The sequence below is a fragment of the Danio rerio genome, chromosome 21, assembly GCF_052040795.2.
Source record: "Danio rerio strain M-AB ecotype USA chromosome 21, GRCz13ab, whole genome shotgun sequence".
Lineage (NCBI taxonomy): Eukaryota > Metazoa > Chordata > Actinopteri > Cypriniformes > Danionidae > Danio > Danio rerio.
In genome coordinates this window covers 11,886,892-11,912,825 of record NC_141041.1, presented here as the reverse complement: position 1 = coordinate 11,912,825, position 25,934 = coordinate 11,886,892, and the positions used below count along the sequence as shown (strand labels likewise).

The 25,934-nt window shown below is 30.0% G+C and overlaps 1 protein-coding gene across 1 annotated transcript in view; it reads right to left on the bottom strand.

Annotated features, from left to right (window-relative positions):
• Positions 1 to 4,944: 4,944 nt before the first annotated feature.
• lman1 (lectin, mannose-binding, 1) overlaps positions 4,945 to 25,934 on the bottom strand; it is a 29,180-nt gene continuing 8,190 nt past the window's right edge. Inside the window, 9 exon segments of the mRNA NM_001386234.1 lie at positions 4,945 to 5,537; positions 5,802 to 5,923; positions 7,246 to 7,405; positions 16,253 to 16,323; positions 20,341 to 20,528; positions 23,053 to 23,185; positions 23,379 to 23,437; positions 24,267 to 24,390; positions 24,579 to 24,678. Coding sequence (NP_001373163.1) covers positions 5,501 to 5,537; positions 5,802 to 5,923; positions 7,246 to 7,405; positions 16,253 to 16,323; positions 20,341 to 20,528; positions 23,053 to 23,185; positions 23,379 to 23,437; positions 24,267 to 24,390; positions 24,579 to 24,678 — 994 coding nt within the window. The 3' untranslated portion in view covers positions 4,945 to 5,500.

The following is a 25,934-nucleotide window of genomic DNA, read 5'->3' as shown; positions in this document are numbered from 1 at the left end:
GTAAACATTTAGTATGATTTACCATCAGACATTTTTAAAAAAATGGTTATGCTCCTTTTTAGTTCATGTAAACTTTTGGTTTTAACTGTACATTACTAGTTTTCAATTAAGATTTTGAGTTTGTTAGCTTAGTAGCATAACATTCACACCTAAAGCAACAAATGCCCCATTTCTAAAACACAACACATAACATCCTTAGTGCAACCGATCCTTCACACTCCAACAACCGCTGTGGACTTCTCTAATGTGATGTTTTAAGCTGGTTTAACCCCAGGGGTGATCATAACTTGTTAGCTTTGGTATAAAAGAAAGAATAGCCCAGTTTTCAGCTGCTGAATATACCCATTAGCTAGCACAGCATTAACATTTAGCAGCAAGTGTTTTCACACTACAAATCACATCCTAATCACCTATAATCCATGACCCTTTTATGACCCTTGCAAAAAAAACAAAAAAAAAAACAACTCAATGTAATCACTGAAAGGTCTCATTTTACTTAATTATCCAAAGTTGACAAGTACCTCAGGTCAATTCATGCTGCAGATTGACTATTGTCCCACGGAACAACTCTTGTTTTGTGAGGTGATTATCTCCTTTCAAAACTCTGACACAGTCACAACTGAAGCTCACATTGTCTGTCCAAGGTGAAGACACTTAATGCAATAAGGGCACCATTGTGTCCCTTCAGACCCAGAACTACTCCATTATGGATTTATAGGAAGCATAAACACGGCAAAAACAAATTATTCCTAAACAGAAGGTCATTTTAAGAGGTAATTGTTGCGCACAAAGTTCTTAAGATTCCAATTTACATTAAGTGACAATGTGGTCGCCTTGGGAGGACAACTATTCATACGGAAACAGAGTACTAATGCAAGTAAGACACAAGACACCCTAAACTGACATCCACTTAGCTCTAATAATACATTAGTCTTGAAGTAACAAAGGAAACTCAAAATGTGTTAAACAAGGCATTAGCTAGGCCAACATGATAAAGAAATTTTGTTGTGTGAAATATAGTAGCAGAAGTTACTGCGAAATAGTAATTTCGCCTATTATATAATGACTTATACAACAGCCTATAGATGCAACGGACAAAAACTTTAAGATTATTTAGATTCTGTAATTTGATGCTAAAAAAAGTATTGCTTTATATAAACTTGACACAGACGAGTTAGAATGTAAATGTCCTTGTAAAATGGCTTAACGTCATTTGTGAATATCCACTCACCGGCCACTTTATTAGGTACACCTTACTAGTACCGGGTTTGATCCACTTTTAGCTTCTGAACTTCGTGGCATAGATTCAACGAGGTACTGGAAATATTCCCCAGAGGTTTTGGTCCATATTGACATGATAGCATCACGCTGTTGCTGCAGATTTGTCGGCTGCTCCATGATGGAAATCACCCTTTCCACCACATCCCAATGGTGCTCTATTGGATTGAGCCTGGTGACTGTGGAGGCCATTTGAGTACAGTGAACTCATCGTCATGTTCAAGTCTGAGATTATTCACACTTTATGACATGGCACATTATCCTGCTTGAAGTAGCCATCAGAAAATGTGAACACTGCGGTCATAAAGGGATGGACACGGCCAGCAACAATATTCAGGTAGGCTGTAGGGTTGACACGATGCTCAGTTGGTACTACTGGGCCCAAAAGTGTGCCAAGAAAATATCCTCTACACCATTACACCACCACCCACCAGCCTAAACCACTGATTCAAGGCAGGAATAATCTATACTTTCTTGTTGTTGATGCAAAATTCTGACCCTGACATTTGAATGTCGTAGCAGAATGTGAGACTCAGACCAGGCAACGTTTTTCCAATGTTCTATTGTCCAATATTGGTGAGCCTGTGTGAATTGTAGCCTCAGTTTCCTGTTCTTAGCTGACAGGAGTGGCACCTGATGTGGACTTCTGCTGCTGTAGTCCATCCGCCTCAAGGTTTGTCATGTTGTGCGTTCAGAGATGCTCTTCTGCAACCCTCATTTGTAACGAGTGGTCATTTGAGTTACTGTTTCCGTTCTACCACTCAAACCAGTCTGGCCATTCTCCTCTGACATCAACAAGGCATTTGCGCCCACATAACTGCCGCTCACTGGATATTTTCTTTTTTCAGACCATTCTCTGTAAACCCTAGAGATGGTTGTGCGGGAAAATCCCAGCAGATCAGCAGTTTCTTTCTGAAATACTCAGACCAGCCCGCCTGGAACCAACAACCATGCCACATTCAAAGTCACTTAAATCACCTTTCTTCCCCATTCTGATGCTCGATTGAAATGTAAAGAAGTCATAAGTGATAAAAAAAAACTCTCCCAATGGAGAGTTTTTTTTTAATACTTTTCAGTTCGTCCAGATTATTTGCTCTGTACAGCAGCTTTACAGTTGACTGTTGGACTACATTTAGCTTAAAGTAGCTAGTTCAAACAGGGGTCCGTTCTTCGTACGTGGATTACTCAGTTAGCTGGATTTGGATATTGACGATTTGACATGATCCAGGATTGTTTCGTTCTTCAAAACTGATCTTAGAGTTGTTGTCATAGCAACAGTTCTGCTAGCTCATACATGGTCTTTCAGGTAAGATATTTTCTTACAGTTGTAGTTATATACACTTGGGGAAATACTCAATTTTTTAAACTATATAAAGTTATAGTTATTTATGAATAAAGTTAAATATTAATAAAACTTATGGAATCTGCATCCCGGAAATGAAGGAACAAAGATTGCCACCTGGTGGTGCAAAGAGAAAACTTATTGATATGAACTTTTTAGATCGCTTTTGTACAATGTGTATGATAATAGAAATGCACAATATGTGACTTTTTTTAAAAGCAATAATACATTTATGCAGTCATAAACATGTTTGACAGTTAATATGACAGTGATTTGATGCTTCATAAAAGTTGCAGACACCTTTACCAATATCAAAATGCTTTTGTAAACAACCAGTTATTCTTTTCACCAAATAAAAAAACGGCTACTATAATACTACTATGGGTAAGGAAAATCCGCTCTAACTGTTAAACTAAACAAACTGCTCGGTTTATTTAGAGAAAAAAGGGCCAATCATGCAGCCCTCAACAAGGTGCAAAGTTATTGCGTTAAATATTTAACCGTTTCCAATGAATTTTATGTAATTTTGCTCACATGGATAATTGAATATTAATCAGATGATGTCATTACGCTGCTGTGCCGTCAGCCAATCATTGCATTGCTGATCATGATCAAAGATTGATAGATCAGTCTCACAACACACGCAGCGATCTAAAATCATTTAATCCAGACATTTTCATCCGATTCACGTACTTGTTTGAAGAAGCAAATTAGCCAGAGATCAGTTATCATCAATATTAAAAGATCCAGGATCTGCTAAAACATCTTAGATCATTTAAGCGAGCTACGAAGAACAGACCCCTGGTTTCCTTCATTTTCTTTAGATTGACTGATAAGAAAATAATGGCACCTCGTTTTACACATTTTACACTTGTTAATAGTTTACCGGAAGTTATTTCCTTAACTCGCGCCACAGGTCGCTGGTAAACGGAGGACGGGGCTCGTCACGTGCTGGATGGACTGCACAGCTTGTTTGGATGGAGTGACAGATGTGCTGAATGTACGGGACATCTCTCGGTTTGTAATCCTCTGAAAGGAGAGAGCAGGGGAGGGGGTTGGGTTGAGGAGAGCGAGCGCCTGCTGGATTATGAACGCTAAGAATCATCGCCACAGCTAAACGCATGCGCACTGACCACCAATAGCAGGGACATACTCTGACGAAAATTAACCACTTTCGAAGTAGAATGATTCATTAATATTGGTTTACATAACAAACAATACATAATAAAAATATATAATAATATAAGGCAAAGAATAAAAGACAATTTAGGATTATTTATGGTGGCAACTCGAATACATAGACATAAAAAAATACCCTGTATGATGCTAGCAATTAACAAAATATCAGGGATTATCTGCTGGATGGTTAGTATGCTTAACGTTTAGATAAAACGATTGAATATAGACAGCAAAATATTGATTAAAAAAATAAAAATGTAATAAAATGACATCATAATTTGGCCTCCATTTGAAAACATTTGTTTTTCTGCAATGAGTTATTTACGGTTCTTCCACCTACTGGGGAAAAAAATACAATAGTCACATTCTGTACTACTGCTCCTTTTCTTTCCCTTCTGACTGAAAGCCTGCAAAGCAACATGCGGTCAGTTGTTTGTGATGAGTGGAGCTGAATGGCAGTGGAGAAAGTATGTTAAAGCTGTGTGTCTGATCTAATCCCTAATGAAGGCCTGTGTCACAGAATCCCCAGAGAGTTTCCTCATAATCCTCCACACGAGGCACTGCTGCTTCGGATACTCACCTACACACACCAGAGCAACGTGTTTGCCGCAAGTGGCCAGGGTTTGTTATTATTATAATTAACTAAAACTGCTCTTTAATGACCGAATATCCAGACACAGACAAAAGACATGACCCTTTCAGCCACAGACAGAAAAGCTGGTCATTCCAAACCTGCAATATAACCTCCCTTAAGGGAAAAGCTTGAAAATAATAAAAAGGCAACTCAAAATCCTTATCTAAACCTGATTGAAATGTCTGGAAATGTCCCGTCATTAGTGATATCTATGAGAGACTAGTGATGTCCCGTTAGAGAATAGTGATGTCTGACTAGCGACGTTTCACTAGAGGCTACTCAATAACCAAGAGAGACTGGTGAAGGACTCGTGAGAGAACAGTGACATCCCATAATAGAATATTGAGGCCAGTCACAGTCATTTCTGTTGAGCATGTGAACACATTGGCAAATCAGCACCGTTTAAGACTTCAGTATCGATTGGTACCGAAATCCAGTATCGTGCAACCCTAATGAGAATCAACATTAAAAAAGTCATGTTATTTAGTTGACAAAATAAGACGACACAATATCATTTGATTGGTGTTTTATGTAAATTGTTTGCGCAGAAAAACATTTGTATTTTTTTTAGAGAGATTCAAAACACATTCAAGCCTCTTGGTTCTTGCTTTTGCCATTACAATAAAGCTTTAACACTTTTGTAGGGGAAAACTGCCTTATTGTAAAGGTATTGCCAAAAGAGAATGTGCTAAAACACTTGATCGATTTGCAGTTTGTTTTACCACCACAGTTGAGAACGTCGCCTCGACAGTAAATCAAGTTCTTGAAATGATTCCTGGACCAGTATTGAACAGCAAATATAATGTCCGACCTCTAAAGAATATATTACATCATATTCAGGAATCTTCTGCTGAAAATACCACACACACTCAGGAAAAGAGCAGTCATTCAAATACTGTACAACTCTGATCAAATTAAAAAGTCCAGAATTAAAACAAAAAACTGCTAAACTAACTAAATACTTCAAGTAGAATAAATTTACAGTTTGCCAACAGAAAACAAACGGGAAATTAACAAAAGTGGACAAATTTACATGTTGTGCTGCGTTTTCCAAGAACTACGAATCCTCAAAAAAACTTCTTCGCCGCTGCTTCTTGCTGACTCCTGGAAATGACAAATATAGAGAAAAGGGCATTAAAATGCAAGTTAATATTCAGCGCCTTCAAATGTACATGTTATTTTGGGAAATCTTGATCAATTACAACTAAAACATTCTTTTAAAAAGTGGTCACAGTTTTTGCCTTTGCATACAAAACAACGTCTGCTGCAATGGGTTTCCATTTTGCTTTCATTATTAAAGAATGCTTAATTTAAAAGACACTGAAAGTGATTTCAGCACTTGTGATTTGAAAAAACAAACAAACTGACTTGTACATGATGTAGCCGAAGAAGAGGAGGGACTGGATGACAATGAAGATGAGGAAGTGTGTGGTCGAGAGACACGTTGGTAATGGAGGAAGTTCAGGGCACTTCAGCTTCTCTGCAGGATTCTAAAGAGTGTGATAAAAAGACCATTTAATAGAAAATTTATATATATATATATATATATATATATATATATATATATATATATATATAAATACACACACACACACACACACACACACACACACACACACACACACACACACACACACACACACACACACACACACACACACACACACACACACACACACACACACACACACACACACACACACACACAGTTGAAGTCAGAATTATTAGCCCCCTTTTTATTTTTTTATTCCCCCCCCCACCCCCCCAAATGATGTTTAACAGAGCAAGGAAATTTTCACAGTATGTCTGATAATATTTGTTCTTCTGGAGGAAGTCTTATTTGTTTTATTTTGGCTAGAATTTAAATTTCGGCAAGAATTAAAAAATTTTAAAAATAAATTTGACAAAATTATTAGCCCCTTTAAGCAATTTTTTTTTCGATAGTGTACAGAGCAAACCATTGTTATAGAATTACTTGCCTAATTACCCTAACCTGACTAGTTCATCTTATTAACCTAGTTAAGCCTTTTAATGTCACTTTAAAATGTACAGAAGTGTCTTGAAAATATCAAGTAAAATATTATTTACAGTCATCATGGCAAAGATAAAATAAATCAGTTATTAGAAACAGGTTTCTAAAACTATTATGCTTAGAAATGTGCTGAAACAATCTTCCCTCCATTAAACAGAAATTTGGGAAAAAAATAAACAGGGGCTAATAATTCTGACTTCAACTGTGTGTGTGTGTGTGTGTGTGTGTGTCTATATATATATATATATATATATATATATATATATATATATATATATATATATATATATATATATATATGTGTGTGTGTGTGTGTGTGTGTGTAATAAAATAATTAACCAGTACTACAACCAGTAATATTATTTATGGTCATCATTGCAAAGACAAAAGAAATTAATATACATTTTAAATGTATGTGGACAAATCTCTATATAACAATAAACAGCAGTTGGGAAATATTTTTAGAAAAATAGCAATTTTACAGGAGGGCTAATAATTGGCCTTCAACTGTATACAATTACAATGTTTAGTGATTTTCCTCCAAATTCTCTTTTGAATTCTTTCATAAAAAAATCTTAATTTACTTCAGTTTGAATTTTAACTTTATTTTTTAGTTATTTTAATTTTAGACATTTTAATCAAGTTAAGCTAAATAATAAAAATAATAAAAAATAAATAATAAAAAATAAATAATAATAATATTAAGCTGGCAAATAAAAAACAGACAAATCTGTCAACAAAACTAAAAACTACAGATTCATTCTTAAAAGATCAACTCACAGCATTTTTCTGAATAATGTGCTCGATGTTCCTCTTGACAACGTGCAGATGCTCCTTGATGTCATTGAAGTGCTGGACAGTTTCATATGAGCCCAATCCTCCTGCGTTTCCCTGATGCTGCCCCATTGCCAGCTGCTTCAGAGAGCCTGACAGAGAGTTCCTGCAAACCACAGCACAACACATACAATGTTACTGCAGCGCTCGGGTTTACAAACACATGATGGTCACAATCCATCCGATATAAAAGAATTTAAGAATGACGAACGAAGGGATTTCAACTCCAGGGTGCAAGTTTGCGATTTTTCCAGTCATAATACAACAGTCATGTGTTATCCATTTCTATCTCTAATTTTAATTTCAATATTAAATATTTTTTACAATAATTATATAATGATTTTGTGATAATAATAAAATATTTAAATATTTAAAAAAAATATATATATATATATATATATATATATATAAAATAACTTACGTAATTATTTATAATACAATTATATGATACAGTTTCTAAGAAGGAGTCATAAATCTATGATTACATACATTTTTATTTTACAAAAATAGCTTTTTTCTTTCTGGAAACAATGCCTCATTTGCATATATAAACGTAACACAATTTAGCGTGATAAATAAACTGATAAAGTATGGTGATGAGCATTAATTAATTTTTTAAAGTAGTGTTTAAGATCTCGTAGAGGAAGCTGAACTGATTTCCCGCCTGTTTACATTCAGCCGTATGTCATACATGAGGATTGTCACAAGACTTAATCTGCATTTTAAATGCACAAAACAGGGTTAAGCTAGAAATATCTGATCTGATTCTTAAGACAAAGCTCGTGTTTTCTGGATTTCATGACATTATTTCTTTATTGTAGACATGACTGTGATAGAAGATGATTTGCACTTCCTATCGTCATTCAGTGTATTTTTTAAACTGCAGCATGTCATGTAGCATTGCTCAAAACTACAACTAACAGACTTATATAATTAGACTTATTGGTATAGAAATGTCAGCAAAATGATAAACAGCATTCAGGCACTAATGAAAACAAAAAAGTATTATTACACAAACATTTTAAATATGATGTTAACATTTATCAATTTCCCATTGATCAGGGTACATATTTAACAAACACTTTTACAATAATAACAAAAAAAGCATAACAGTTTAAGTAAATAAAATGCAATTAATTAATAAAGCTAAATTAAGACATAAAACAAATGACAATACATTAATAAAATAAATAAATTATTACAAAAAACATATGCAATGAAAAAAACAATCCATAATAAAGTAATATTCGCTACTAATAATAAAATAACATTTGATATAACTTTTATAACAATAACAGAAATAGCATAATAGTTTAAGTAAATTCAATGTCATGTGGCAATTATTTTTTTATTAAAATCTAAATTAAGATATAAACAAATGACAATACATTAACAAAAAACTTGTAATAAACTTTAATGTAATATGAAATTAACAGCATAAAAATGCTACAAAATGCCATGAAGCAATTAAGAAAGTTGAATATAAACTCAAATTAGGATATAAAACAAACACATTTTTATAAAATTATATGTATTAAAATTAAATGTAATGTGAAAATAACAATTTTAAACAAATTTAAAAATATTCACTTCTAAATCATGATAAAACAACAAATTAACAGACAATAAAAGACTAAATTAACACGGGTTAATAAAATGCAATGAAAGTCACAATAAAATACAATACAAAAAGAGATTGAAAGCAAAACCTTTAAAATAATCTAAAAAAATAATAATGCTTGAAGGCAAAACAAACCAATAAATTACCAAAGATATAAAAATAAATAAGCAAATAAATAAAAAAATAAACAGACAAACAAATAAAAAGAAACAAATACACTGCTCAGCATTAATGAGAATTGAAAATCAATATTTTTATCAATTTCTCAGTGAATATAGGTCATATATTTTGGTGCATTTGAACCAAACAAATTTATTAAACTGACATATTCAAAAAAATAAGTCACCAAACATCTTTAGAAATAATACATTAGAGAGAATACATACAAGTTCAAGCTAAATATAAAAAAATAAAAATAAAACTACAAACTATTAACTTTTTTCCCACTTGAACTTTGTTCTTTAAAAGAAAGAAGAAAAAAGAAAAAAAAAGAAAAAGTAATTTAATTTTTTTCCCTAACATATGATAATGGTCCAAGTGCACCCAAATGTATTTAAATGCAAGTTATTTTGTTAGATTAGTTCCAGATTTGGTTTCAGTACTGACTAATCAAACATATATATGCACAAATATTGTGAAGCATTCTACAGAACATATTAATGTAAATTAAAGGTTTGTGAGGGGTGTACTTATTTATGCCAAGCACTGCATGTAAAAAAAAAAAAAAAAAAAGAAAGTTGATAAGTATACATCACATACTATACTATATATATATATATATATATATATATATATATATATATATATATATATATATATATATCATATACTGTTGATCTCTGCCTGCTCTGAATGCTTGTTTGTTTACATTTATTTTGCCCAATGGGGAAATTTGCATTTGCATACCCTGAACAAAAACAGACAACACAACACAAACATTCGATCATCAACACAATTACATGTTTAAAAGTCTGATGTAGGTAAAAGATGATTTTTAAAACGATCGTCTCTGCACACAGGCAGCCTGTATCATCTAACGGAAGGCATACTCACAAAACTATGCAAACTAATGTTCACCTCTAGTGGTTTGTGCTCAGAACTGCATGTAGAAACTGCTGTGTTTGATCACACTGGCAAATGACGCTTCGGTCAAGAAAATCTTCATCTTAATATTACAGTGAATTGTCCACATCTAATCTTTTAAGCCTCCTCTTAACTCTCCCAAAAGGCCATATATCCTTCAGCCTCATGGAAAAAATGAAATTATCATGCAGCTCAAGCAGGAATGATTGCTAAATTAATCTTCCTAAAAAACATGCTCTCTTTCTTAAACATATTTCAGATGATTAAGAAATGCCCAGTGAGGCCACGACACAGTTTTCCTCAGAGAGACAGAAGCAGTCCATTTCAGATGACTATTAAAGAGAGAAGAAATGTTCCGTATACATCACATTCATACACATTAAGTTAATATAAACCGTTATCAAGCGTAGACATTTGCATAGGTCAAATTAAATAAGAAATTAAATATGGTTGGTATTATAATAATGAAATGTCTTTCAAATACAAGTAAAAAGAAATAAATTAGATATGTATTAGGGATGGGCTGTTATAAGATTCTGACTGTATGATAACCTTGGATGCAACTATATAGTTTCACTGTATTGTGATTTTATTTCTGCTCTAAAATATATTCTTTTTAAATGTCTGGGTAAAAACTACAACTTTTCCTCTACTAAACACAATACATTTTATTTTGCGTAACATTTAACAGATTATGGAACAGTAAACATGACAGGCTAAATAATTAAAATGAATCATTGACTTCTGCGGTCTTCATTAGTTTCTAAAACACAGATTTCTTTACATTTTAAAACGAAAACAAAATTATATTTTCTGCTGGATAACCTGTCGCCATAAAAAAAAAAAGATAAAAAAGTAAAAAAACAAAATTAATCTTACATAATTCTGACTTGATTATAGAATATCTCTGGCACCAACAAGGTATTTGTACCCAAAGAACTGCCGCTCGCTGGATACTCTCTGTAAAATCTAGAAATGGTTGTGCATGAATCCCAGTAGATCAGCAGTTTCTAAAATATTCAGACCAGCCCGTCTGGCACCAAAATCCATGCCACATTCAAAGTCACTTAAATCACCTTTCTTCCCCATTCTGAAGCTCGGTTTGCAGCAGATTGTCTTGACCATGTCTACATGCCTAAACACAGAGTTGCCTCCATGTGATTGGCTGATTAGAAATTTGCAAAAACTAGGAGTTGGACAGGTGTACCTAATAAATTGTGAGTGTATGTATGCAAATATGCATGTAAAAAATGAAAAATAAGGAGAATTAAATTCAATTTAAATTTGATTGCATGAAATATTTATGAGGAAACTGGTTTTAATGCAATTTATTACATCAAGTTGAACTAAATGTTTTTTATTAATTTAATATTATTTGTCAATTATTTCATAAACTATTATTATTATCATCATCATCATTACTATTAAGGTATATATATATATATATATATATATATATATATATATATATATATATATATATATATAAAATTTTTATTTATAATATTTATAAGTATATGTATAATTTTACTTCATGTAAATATTATCTTAAATACCAATTTTTGATTTTTAAAACAAGATGGTCAAATACAATTACATGTACCATAGATTACCATTTCACTTAAACCTATATTAAGATAAAATATATTATAAAGTCATTTTATTGCATGTAACATTGTTTAAAAGCCAAAAATGGCCTTAAGTAAATTACCACATTTGCAAAAAAATAGATTAAAAAAATAAAAAAAATTATAATTTGTGAACTTATGAAACTATAATCGGAAATATTTTAAAAGTTTCTTATAATTACAAATAATTTCAAAATAACTCAGACCAGACATTTAACTTTATGCAAAGAAATATAAACCATGAATGTGATAGAACCATTTAATTCATTTAAATGTTATAATACATTTAATAATAATAATAATAATAATAATAATAATAATAATAATAACAACAACAATAATAATAATAATATCTAAAATAATAGTAAAAGATCTAAAAAAAATAATAATAAAAGATCTAAAATATGATATAAACATGGATTTTCTCCGTTTAAAAAAAGTCAAAAATTTATTTTGAACGAGGTCAAATCGGTGGCCTGCAAATTAAATAAAAGAGCAGTGCACGGTTTAACCTTTTAATCAGGAACACATCCTCAAATTTACAACAGTTTCTCTGCTTAACTTGCATTTATTTTTACTGATCATGTATTATCCAGATCCTAAACCCCATTTCTTTGGATATCGTCTTCAAAGCTAAGATGATTACTAGGATATAAAAAAAGAAAATCTGAAAAATGAAAACGTTTGCTGTAAGTAATAAGTACAGACTCCTTGGGGAATTACAGAGACAAGAAAGCAATCAGTAGTTGACCGTGTATTTGCTGCTGTATGATGGATATAGTTAAAGATTCGCTTATAATCCATCAAACAGAAGCCCATAAGGAGCCTAAACGAAATCAAATTTGTTTCTTAAGGGAGTAAAAAAATAATTAGACATAAATCTCCCTTAAGGCAAAAAGTGAACATTTAGTAAACCTCTTAGTAATCTTTATCCACTTCAAATGACCTACATGCCGTTTCTCTTTTTATGGCAAGTCAGTTTGAGATGAGTAAAATGAAATTACGATCAAAAAAAAGAAAAGGTCAAGATTTTAATATGCTTATAATCTAGAAGATTAATTTGATCAACTGAGCATTTGTTTGCTGCTGACCAAATGCTGGTTAAATACACGCGCCAATAGGATTAGCCTAAATGAACAATCGACACAGATTACTGATCTTCTACTGACGTCTTTGAGACAATGAGGTCTCAGCACTGACTTCTGATGAAGACTGCTGTTAATATTGCGATTTCTATAATCGCAATATTAAAAGCTGACAAATTTACATATGCACTAAATAGTAAAACACCTAAATGCATAAAAAGCATTACCAAAACCAATAAGCACTTATGAATGGTTGGAATAGGGTTGTAATAAAATAAAATTGATTCAATTATATAGGTATGTCTATAAAATACTTTAAAGTGTAAAATAAATAAATAAATAAAATGTACATAAATAAAAAATAAAAAAAAACATTTAAATAACATTTACTTCTCACAATATAATAAAAATAATATAAAATATTTTTTCCTATTTAAATGATGGTTGAAATAGTTAAAATATGGCTTGTATTAAAATAAATGCAATTAAATAGGGAAGTCTAGAAATACTTTAAAATTTTAGTAGGAAATATAAATAGATAAAAACATTTTTCAAATAATATTGACTTCTCAAATTATTGTAATAAATTTAAATTTAAATGATGGTTGAAATGGTTGGAATATGTTTTGTGACAAAACAAAATATAGGCAAGTCTATAAATACTTTAAAGTGTAGAGTACGAAAAAAATTTACTCAAATAATATTCACTTCTCAGAAAATATTGTAATAAATAATATTTAAATGATGATTTGAATGGTTGGAATATGGGTTATATAAACAATAAAAATAATTTAATTATATAGGGAAGTCTAGAAATTCTTAGTGTTAGGAAATAAAAATAAATAAATACACAAATAAATAAATACATTTATTTATTCAAATAACATTTACTTCTCAAAATATTATCAAATAAAAATTCAAATAATATAAAATAAATCTTACTATTTAAATGATAGTTTGAATGGTTAGAATATGGCTTTTAATGAAATAAAATTAATTATATAAGGAAGTCTACAAATACCTTAAAATGTTAGGGTTAGCAGAATAAATGAATACAAATACAATTACAAGCACTAAAAACTTATTTTACTTCATTTACCCTAGATTAAACTAAATTAAACTTAAAAATATTCTAAAGTTATTTTATTGCATGTAAAATGGTTTAAAAAGCCAACCATAATTGCTCATAAGTACACAAATAAATTGTACCAAGTCTGCAAAAAAGATTGTCAAATATATATATATACATATATATATATATATATATATATATATATATATATATATATATATATATATATATATATATATATATATATATATATTTTTTTTTTTTTAATTGTATATAATTTTTTGTGAAATTATAAAAAAAAAAAACTTGTAGTTTATAGTTAAAAATAAGCCAAATTTGTGATCTGAGTTTTTTTACTTAGAAAAACAAAACAAAACTATGACTATGGTAAAAACATTTAGATTTTTGTTAAGTCATATATTAGTGTTAAATGAAGTCAAATTAGTGGAAACCGCTGCAAATGAAATAAAGGAGCAGTGCATAGTTTTCACGATATTCACTTTTAATAAATTGACTGCAAATGGGTTTTTAGCGCTTAAAAACCCAATACACTTAAAAACGTCAATCTAAATGCATTAGTTTCAATCAAATCTCTTGGTTAAATCCCAAACAACAAAACCGCCGGCAAGTGTTGCTCTAAAAATTGGTTTTACGATCATTAGTTTGCTCACATCAGAGGTGAAGAGTTGTAAAAACAACCTTTTGTCGGCTAATCCTCTACTCGCACCGTTAAAGAGTTTTAAAAGCTGTATTTTGGCATCTAATCCCAAAGCCGTATTGTTTGATTTTGTCTTTAGCTTTAATCCCTGTTCGTCTACACCTCGCTTCAAAAACACCTGCAGGAAAACAAACAGCGCTCCGCTAACAAAACAATGCTGACATTACAGAGAATAACAAACAAATCGGGATTAAAAAATGAACATCTTTAGATCTTTGTAAAGACACAACAAACAGGAAATTTGGACATAAAACCTAATCTGCTGCGCTGTTCAGTCTCCTGCAAAAGCATGTAATGCGCTAAAGCCTGTAAGTTGATGTTTAACTGAGATTGTATGCGATTTACCACTTTATTGGCTAGAAATTTTCTGAAGTATATGATTGTTTTTTTAACAATATTTCAGCATGAAACATAAGCTGTAATGGTAACACTTTAAAAAATATTGCATTAGTTAATGTATTTACTAACATAAATAAACAGTAATACATTTATTATGGCATTTATTCATCTTCGTTATTGTTAGTTAATGCTATTTAAATTAAATAACATTGGTTAATGCACTGTGAGTTAACATGAGCTAAGGTTAACAAGCACAACTTGAATAATGCAGTAGATAATGTTGAACTATGATTAACAAATGCTTTACAAGACCATTCATACAGTAACACTAAAAAATAGTCCATTAGTTAATGTTAATGTATTTACCAACACACACAATCAATTAGTAATGCATTAAGGTATTAATTTGTCTTCTTTAACAATTATTTAAAGTTAACATTAGTTTATGTTATCACAACTTACAATTTGAATAATGCATTAGTTAATGCTGAATTATGGTTAATAAATGCTCTACAAGACTATTCATACTTGATTACATTTCTTAATTATTGTTCATACTATTTATGCATTAACTAATAGACCATTATACTCAAGTGTTACCGCTATGATCATTATGGATGCTACATCAATTTATATCCTTTGTAGTGTGGTATCAGATATACAGGTTTAAAAATGAAACGGCATATTTTAAGACTTGTTAAAATAAATAAATTGGTGATTATAGGCCGGTCATGATATGTATTTTTTGTCGCAAGATATATTGCACCAAAATATATTGTGATAAATGATATAATTGTCATTTTAAAGCCATTTTTTTGCCACTCGTTATAAAATACCACTACACTCTAAAAAACAAACAATATTTTATACTTCAGAAGATTTCATTTAACTATAGTCATTTTAACAATTTAATAATTAAGCATTTGAATGTGAACATGTAAATAAATAATAAATGTTAACAAAAAAGTGCAAAAAAAAAGAAAAAAAACAGGCTACTATTTCTGCACCAGAGAGCAGATATAGTAGTGAATACTATAGTGTGTTTTGACCACACTGACACCTCCAAAAGAGATAGAGATGTTGCACAATCAGCTAAAATGTAGCTAGAATTGCTTTATGTATGTATATTTTTTTGTATTGTGGCAATTAAAATGACAAGTAATTTGTATTTTAGGGCTGCACTGTGATCTTTTAATGAGCCATCAAATAATTTTTGTTCAACCATTGTCTTTTGTAAATCAAATTCATTTTTATTTACATTAAATTATTAGGCATGTCACTATTTACACTTACTGTATACATTGATGTTCTGCCCATAATACACCAATACCATAACACACCAATCTTGCTTATGTACAAAAAAAAGAAGAAAAAAAAAACAACAACAAAAAAACAATAGTGTCTTACCTTACTTCATTAATATTCTTCAAAACCTCGTGTTGTGTGGTAATAATTGTCTCCAGTTCATGACTAGGAGCCTAAAAAAAAAAAAAAAAAGAAAAGTAAACCAAACCATTAGTAAGAAAAAAAACCCAACTTTAATTATAGCAGTCTTTCAGTCAAGTGCAGCGAGTGATTTTTTTCATTTGGCTTGATTAATGATAAAAACAGTCGGCAGCAGAAATATTGCGTGCTGTCACTTTTAGAGCTGTGCGGTTCTGATTTTTGGTTTCACTTTCACATGTCTTTTAATTCTCAACTCGTTTATTACACAAATAATGGTTAATATGAATAATGACTTAACGCTGTGTTTTGACACTTATTTGACTATTAAAGTGCTCACATTAAGATGACTTTAAATGTGTGTGCTCTGCTCGTCTCAATAGTCTGAGCGCACAAACAACAGCAAGCGGTCTCAATGGCGCTTTTAAAAACATGATTTGAATGTACATCAATGAATGATGCACATTCCATGCTGCAAAAGTTACATTACAGTACATGCTTTTAGTAATTTTCACGTGAAACTGAGTTTTGCAGAGCAACAAATGCGTACAACTGGAGAGGGGGCAGTATATGATGGAGTAATAGTCTCATCTCGATCAATGTTTTTTTCATAATCGTTAGAAGCCAAAATTGAAACCGAAACTGAATTTTCTATTAGTTGCACAGCCCTATGATGAGGTACTGTTTAAAAAAAAATAAATAAATAAATTGTCATTGTTTTACAGATAACATATTTGATAAACAACATTTAGAAGAAGTTCCATATCAGGTGGGCTTCTGTTTAGCCAACATTTAATAATTGTCTTCTTTCATGCAAAAAATAAATAAATAAAAAAAATAATTCCTCTCTCCAAGAGATAATGATCATATCTTTGATCTATATGATCATATCAATGATTTATATCTTTTGGAGAGACCACTAGAAACATGGAGGAAAATGACACACCAGAAACTGCAAGAAACTGTTTTGAGCGCTTATATTTTCTAAATTCTAATTGTGTTACTGCTTATTAGTACACTGAAGATAACCTTAACAGAACATTGACTTAAACCAATTTTTTGTTCTGGCAGGGTCAATTTTAACTTGGCATAATGAATTGAATCCGATTAGACCATTAGCATTTCATAAAATTTTAAAAAGCATGGTTAAATGCAGTGTAACATCACTTCCTGGTGAAGCCATGGTACAGTAGCTAGATTTCTTGCCTATTATGACAATATGAGAGCACAGTTCCTTGTAATATTGACCCCAAATTTTTTTATTTAAATATTAAATAACATTAGTTAGTGTTAACACAACTTTGGATTTGAATAATGCATTAGTTAAATAATTAAGACAAGAAATCCAGCTGCTGTACCATGGCTTCACCAAGGGAGTGATATTACGGAACCATGCTTTAACCATGCTTTAAAAATTAATAAATAAATAAATAATAATAATGATATGCTAATGGTCTAATCTGATTTATGTTGTTAGGCTAAACTAAGTTAAATGTCACCCTACTAGAACAAGAAATCGTCTTAATGGATTAAAAACGGTTCATATCAACTGTTTTATTTTTGTCTATCTGTGCTTAAATGTGTGTAATGAGAGTTTCTTGGCGTACTTGTTGTCTTTTACACGTCACTGTCAACATTGCTAATAGTATATTGTTTTGCTTTTCTGGAGTATGTTGTTGTATTTTGCACTGTCTGGAGCCAGCATCTAAGCTTTTCACTCATAATAGTACACGTGCTGCTGATGATGTGATTTTATTTAATGTTGAACTATGGTTAGTAAATGCTTTACAAGACTATTCATACTTAATGTTAGTAAATACATTAATTACACTAATGGATCATTATTCGAAAGTGTTCCCGCTATGATAATCATTATGGTTGCTGGATCAATTTATATATACAAAGGTGATTTTATATACAGTGTTTCTGCAGATATCATAATGTCAAATTTAAGACTTTAAGACCATTAAGTATTACATTTAAGACCTATATCACAATATCAAAAACACGCATACATACACAGAAAAATGCAAAACCACAAAATTAGTGATAAAATAAATGTATTCAAATTGAACAGTATTAAAGACAGGTTAGATGCACTATTGAACTACAGAAAAAACAAACAAACATCTTAAGGCTGTTTTATACTTTCGCCTGGCAATGCATTGCGCACCTCACAAAACAGACGGGGCTTTTATACTTGACGCATTCGCCATTGAGATATTCTTTTAAATGACAGGGGGCGGTCAAGCGAAACCGACAGTAAAATCAGATGGATAAACAGAGAAGAAGAAAGTTTCCGGAACTAGGTCATATCATTAAAGATTTTTAAACAAATTGTTTTTAAATATTTGTATAGTTTATTATAATGATTTTAAAGATTTTTATAACCATTCAAAATTTTTTAAATCAAACTTTGATGCATCACTTGCTTTTGTTAAGATCTCGGACAGTACTACCTATGAAAGTTAATTACATGGCAACAGAACATGGGTTGCTCTACAATTATATTTTTTATTATGGCAAGAATAAAAGCAAAAAGTACACTGACTAAAAACCAATAAAGCCTAGAAATTGGGCATTAATATATTGTAAACCGATAGGTTTATATATTAATTTCCAGTTATCAAAGCCATTATCTGATACATAATTTCAGTTTGTAACTATTGCTTTAATTTCAAAATTGTAATATGCTGTATACATTATAGTAAAACCTATGAACGGTGGAAATACATATTTTGTAATATTAAAACCACATGGGTCTCCACTTTTGCATGGCCACTTTTTTTTTTGCTTTAACAAACTTACTGTATCCTTCAGGTTTTTCCAAACTTTTACAAAAACTTTCCTCCTTTCCCACTGCTGTTGCAATTTCTAGCCAATAGTTACTGGTCACCTGGTTCTCCTTATGATCACGCATGAATGGATCATAAAGATGTCTGTACACTACAGTCATACCCCTTTCAGACAAAATCTCTTCAAAGTGAGTTCAATTACAGAAAGCTGATTGGCGATTGCATGTTGGTCTCATTTGTAGTTGTAATACCGCAAATTACATTAGGACTAGTGAAATAAAGAACTACAACACCACAAAAACCAAGCAACAACAACAAAAAAGAATTTAAATGAGCATTATATGAAGCTGTACATGGACATCAGAAAAATGAGACTTGTTCAAAAAATATTTAAGACGTAGAACTGCGAATTAAAGACTTAAGGCCTAAAATTTAGATTTTTTAAATTTTACACTTAAGACCCCGCGGAAACCCTGGATATACATACAAAGTATATCAAATGCAAGGAAAATGTCTGCTTTAATGTTTTAAATAGCTTAGGAGAAAAAAAAAAGTGTAAATATAAAAGGAGCACGCCACCTTTTTTGAAAAATGCTTTAGGAGTAAAACAGTTGACTCTTAACTATTTTTGAACCTATTCAGTTGATTTCTTGTTCTGGTGGGGTGAGTTTTAGCTTAGCATAATGAATTGAATCGGATTAGACCATTAGCATTTCGTTTAAAAAAAGAAAAGAAAAATAAAGCATGGTTAAGCGTTGAGCAATATCACCCTGCCTGAAGAAGCCATGTTAAAGCAGCTAGATTTCTTGTATATTACGACAAAATGAGAGCATAGTTCCCTGTGATATTGACCTAGAAATATTATTGACCTTGAAATATTGACTTTTTTTTTTTTTTGAATTTTGGCTTTCTGAATTTTTTTAATAAAACGTTAATGGTCTAATCTGATTCAATGTATAATGCTAAGTTAAGCTAAAAGTGACCCCATTAATACAAAAAATTGGCAGCATGGATTCAAAATCGTTCAAGTCAACGGTTTAACTCCAGTGGACTTTTAAAATGAGCCTTTTGGGGTGGAATGTTCTTTTAAGGTTATCCCTAGTGGACTCCTAATCAGTAACACAATTAGAATTCAGAAAATGTAAGCGCATATACTGTATATATAAATAAATAACTTTCACAGCAGTTTCTGATGTGTTTTCAGGGGACTTTAAATACGCCATTAAATGCACTTCGGTCATATTTCAAAAGTCCTACCTGTCCAGACTGTGCTTGTGAGGTGCGTTTGTTGATCTCGTCTGTGATGACTGACACATAACGCCGCTGTTCGTCCAGAATCATTGCCAGCTGCCTGTTCAACTGCTTGATCTCCAGGTGAATTCGATTCTGCCCCTCAAACACCTGACGGATTTCCCGATCGTTAACGCTTTCATACAGGTCCTCAACTGCCAGAAGAGAAACACCGAACAGATGACGCTTCACTACAGATATAAGGTTTCGACTTTAAATTGTAACAACTCAGTGAGGTAAAATTAGTAATGCTGGATTTAGAATAAGTTATACATGGGGATAAGTGTGAGACAGCATGGTGAAAGGGAATATTTTGAGCCCAAAATGCCCCAAAGCATGGTTAAATTAATTGAAGATGAAATAATTTGAATAAAATTAATTATACTTGTTACATGTTGGAGGTAACAACAAGATTAAACAGATTTGGATAAATAAAATAAAAATTAAATAACATAAAACTGGGGTTAGTGATAAAATAAGTTGAGTTGAATTAAATAATTCGAGTAATTAATAAATTGGAATATACAGTGGGGATCGAAAGTTCACATTTTTACCTGGGGTGCTCAAACTTTCGATCACCACTGTATATTTTAAAACTTTTAAATAAAAAATTAAGTCAGTTAAAATAAGAAAATAAAATGATTATAATTATTATAAATTGCTATTAAATAGAATGTATTATACCTTAAACGTTAGTAATAAAAGTTAACTTGAATAGCTTAAGGTAGAAAAAAATTATAATTGAATAAATTTAATAAAATAAATCTAGGCTTAGTAATATAAAAAAATCATTAAAAATAATGTCAAAATGTTAGTAATAAAATACAATAAGTAGATTACATCAAAATACAAGTACATAATGGTAAAAACAAAAAATGCTAAAAAAAAATGGGGGTTATTAATAAAATAAAATTAATTTTACTCCAAAGAGTTAATATAAATATAAAATAAAACCCAAATATCTAATCATGGTGAAAACAGAATCTGTTGTGTATACATATGTAAATTCAAGTAATTAAATAAGTTGAATTAATAATATTAAATATAGATTTTTAAATATTTCAATAAAATAAATGAAATTTAAAGAAAATAAAAATTAAATTATTATAAATTGTTAAAAAATGAATGTATTTTACATCAAGCATTAGTAATGAAAGTTAAAATATCTTAAGAATAACACTTGAATAAGTGTGATAAAATAAAGTTAATTAAAAAATCATGTCAAAATGTTAGAAATAAATTACAATTTAAATTGATTAAATCAAAATACAAATAAATAATGATAAAAACAAAAATGATAAAATTTTGTTAATAAAATAAAATTAATTTTTAATATAAATAAAAAAAATTATATAAATAATCTAATCATGGTGAAAACTGAATCTGTTGTGTACACATGTAAATTTAGGTAATTAAATAAGTTGAATTAATATATATTAAACAATATTCATTTTTTTAATATTTTTAACACACAAAAAATTAAGTAAGTTAAAATAAGAATTTAATTTTTTTTACAATTATTATAATTGTTAGAAAATAGAATGCATTATACCAATCATTAATGAAGAAAGTTAAACAAAATAGCTCAAGATAAAATAAAATATTAACTGAAAAATGTAATAAAATAAATTTAGGCTTAGTAATATCATAAAATGAATTTAAAATCATGTCAAAATGTTAATAAAATACATTTATTAGATTACATCAAAATACAAATAAATAATTATAAAACAAAAAATGATAAAATAAGGGTAAGAAATAAATAAATTAATCTAAATATCTAATCATAGTGAAAACGGAATATGTTGTGTACATGTATGTAAATTCAAGTAATTAAATAAGTTGAATATATATTAAATATAAATTTTTAAATATTTCGATAAAAAAATAAAAGTTAAAATCAAAAAATGTAAATCAAATTATAATAATTGTTATAAAATAGAATGTATTATACCTCAAACATTAGTAATGAAAGTAAACTAAAATAGCTTAAGATAAAATAAAAATTGGATAAAATAAATTTAGGCTCAACAATATCATAAATTGAATAATAATATCAAAATGTTAGCAAAACTAATTTAGATAGATTACATCAAAATACAAATAAATAATAATAAAACAATGATTATTAATCAAATTAAATACATTCCAAAGGGTTGTAAATAAAAAATAAAATAAACCTAAATATCCAATCATGTTATAAACCAAATGTGTATACATATGTTAATTTAAGTAATTAAATAAGTTGAATTAATATATATTAAATAATACACATTTTTTTAATTATTTCAATAGAATAAATGAAAGTTAAAATAAGAAAATAAAAAATATTATAATTCTACTCATGGTGAAAAAAGAATCTCTTGCATGTAAAAACAAAACTAATAACAAATAAATAGCTTGGTTTGAAGGAAATGTTTTCCAAATTGCCCATAATCATGGTACAACAAAGACAAAGCAAAATAAAAGTAAAATTACCAATACCAATAATAAAAAATGTATGCCAGCATCAACTGATCATTCTGTATTTTTCAAAACATTGTGGATCATAACCATTACATTTCATTACAGATTTTTTTTTTCTAGATCCAGCATAGCAGAGCATAATGGAGCAATCAAATGTTACTCGTCCAATCAGACGTAAGAAGAGCCTGTGTGAATGTGAGGTCAGGAACTCACTGGGCTGCCCCTGGACATCAGGGTGTTCTTTCTGAAACTCCTCTTTCCTTTTGTCCAGAGCTTGTTGGAAATTCTCAAATTCCTCCTGGTACTTGTCCTTCTCCTCTTTGGGAATCTCTTTTTCTGGGGGAGGCTTTATGGAAAGACACAAAACACACATTCAGACCCACTCACGCACACAGACACACTTACACATACTCCAATTAGAATGAACAAGAGGAACGGAGTAAGAGGTGGACACTTATCAAATAAGCACGGACGATTCTTTTTAATCATACTTAAATGTGTGTTGGATGTGAGTGTGTGTGGGGAGGAAGATTGTGTACCAGATTCTGCCCAGGTTCTGTAAGCCTGAACAGCAAAAATGACAGAACGTCATGGTCATCTGTTGAGAAAAATAGAAAAGTTGTTCAGCCAAGATGAAGATAAACTGCTAATTCAACAGAACTAAATAGCTGAATACTTGCAGCTTTTAATAAAGACATGGTTAATTCGTTTTTTGTTGCTTAATTATTTACATGTACTTCCATTAGATTCTCTTTCTACTATAATTAGACATTTTTAATAATAATTTGTAATCTTTGATAAGGTACTTTGCATGTGTATAAGTGTGATTGAATTGTTTGTATCAAATGCCAAACTTTGCTGCAAAAAGAATCTCCCTACAGGTACTAATACAGTCAACTCAACTCAACAGAATAAAAATGAGCAACAAAACTATTTGCATGCATCAGGGAAAAATGCTGTGCATAAAATAAAAAAAAATAAATAAATAAAAAATAAATAAATAATAATAATAATAATAATAATAATAATAAAAATCTAGATTAAAATAAAACTAAATTAAATTAAATATAAAAGAAAAGAAAATTTAAATTAAAAAAAAAAAAAATTTAAATAAAATAAAAAAACTTCTTAAATAATCTAAAACAAAATAAAATCTAATAAAAAATTAAATATATAAAATTAAATAAAAAATAATATAAAATAAAAAACTATAGAATATTTTTAAATAAAATCTAAAATAAAAAACATTACATTAAAAATAAATAAAAATAAAATCAAATAAAATCTCAAATAAAATAAAAAAACAACATTAAATTAAAAATAAATTCTAAAATAAAATAAAAAATAAATAAATAAATACTGGTTGGAAATTAAGACAAAATAAGATTATATTATATTGGCAGATAGATTTGGATTTTAATAAATACCTGCAAGACCTCCAGTGGCTGCAGAGATGCCAAAATAACCAGTTCCAGGAATGATCATGTTCTCAACTTTGGTACAGAACTCATAATCATCTTTGTCAGGAGTGAAGCCGTTATTAATGAAAACCTGAAACCATTAAGAATATTTAGACTTTATTAAAGCTGGCAAAAACACACCAGACTTTGCTCAAACATTTGACTATTAGTTTATATATTTACAATGGAAAATTCAACAACACACAAATGCTGTTATTAGGGTCAAATGGACAAATGATAGCAAGTTATTCAGTCTTAACTTTATTACTCTCAACTTACCGATAACGTCTGCTTGTAATAAGTGATTTTGGTGCGTATAGGGTAAGGTTTGTTTCTGAAGTCTCTAAGACATGTGCCTAGTGCCTGGGTCGTGCCATCACTGGAGGAAAGAAAATATAATTTATCAAAAACATATGGAATATTGTAGGTGCAGGTGAATAGGGTATCGATCAACTACTAAAGTGAACTTAAATTAATAGCCATACTTCCAGAGTTGAGCCATCAACTTATCCTGCATAGGTTTTACACAGCGGTTGCCCTTACAGCAGCAACCCAGTATTGGGAAACATCCATACACATTTATTTACATACATAAACTATGGCAAATTTAGTTTATTCAATTCACCTATAGCGCATCTCTTTGGACTGGGGGGGAAACCAGAGCCCCCGAAGGAAACCCACGTGAACATAGAGAACATGCAAACTCCACACAGAAATGCCAACTGATGTAAACTAGCAACCTCTTGCTGTGAGGCGACAGTGCCACTGAGCCACCGTGTCACCTGAGTACATCATTTCTTTTTTTTTTTTTTTTTCTAAAGTCTTGCATTTACAAATGAGCCACTATTTAATTAAATATGCACTAATTTGCAGCCTTTTCTACCAGCAAAAATCTGAAAATATCAAGAAGTCATGTTCAAAATGATGAAGTCAAAACTTTTTAAAGAGTGGATTGGGCAATCTCTGATTTACCACTCAATAATTCAGAAACTGCTGCCAATGTCTAGAAAATAAACATTTTGATTGTTCTTTTATAGAATAAAATGTTCTATAATGAGGGAAAAATATGTATGAACACATCCCTCGGTACAAATCTTCAGAATACAAATATGAATAACTGTGAAACTGAAAGTGTAAATTTGCTAGTGTAATTTGATTTATGAACCACTGCAGGAGAAAACACTTAGTTTGAGATAATAGCCTTTAAAATCTCCAGAGACATTTTGAAAAAAAGGTGACAAAAGAATTAACTAAGTGTACAGTATATTGGATGTATATACACTATATATACTGTATTTAATATATACTATAAAACACTGGATATTTGACCTCAGTTCTTTAAAACAACAAAAAACAGTTTTAGATATAATGAAAAATCAGAAATAAAACACAAGTAAAAATAAAAAGACATTTAAGACATTTTATTTAAAACGTGAGCCAAGTAAAATCTGCAGATACATATTGAAAAGTGACAAAATTAATAAACTGAAATTTATACAAAAAACTGAAAGGAAATACAATTAACATTTTTTAAATCTTATAAGCATTTATTGGACAAAAATACATTTACAAATTAGTTTCACCAACTTTGTGTTTTTATTATTTGAACTAATTTGTATTTATTTATTATTATTC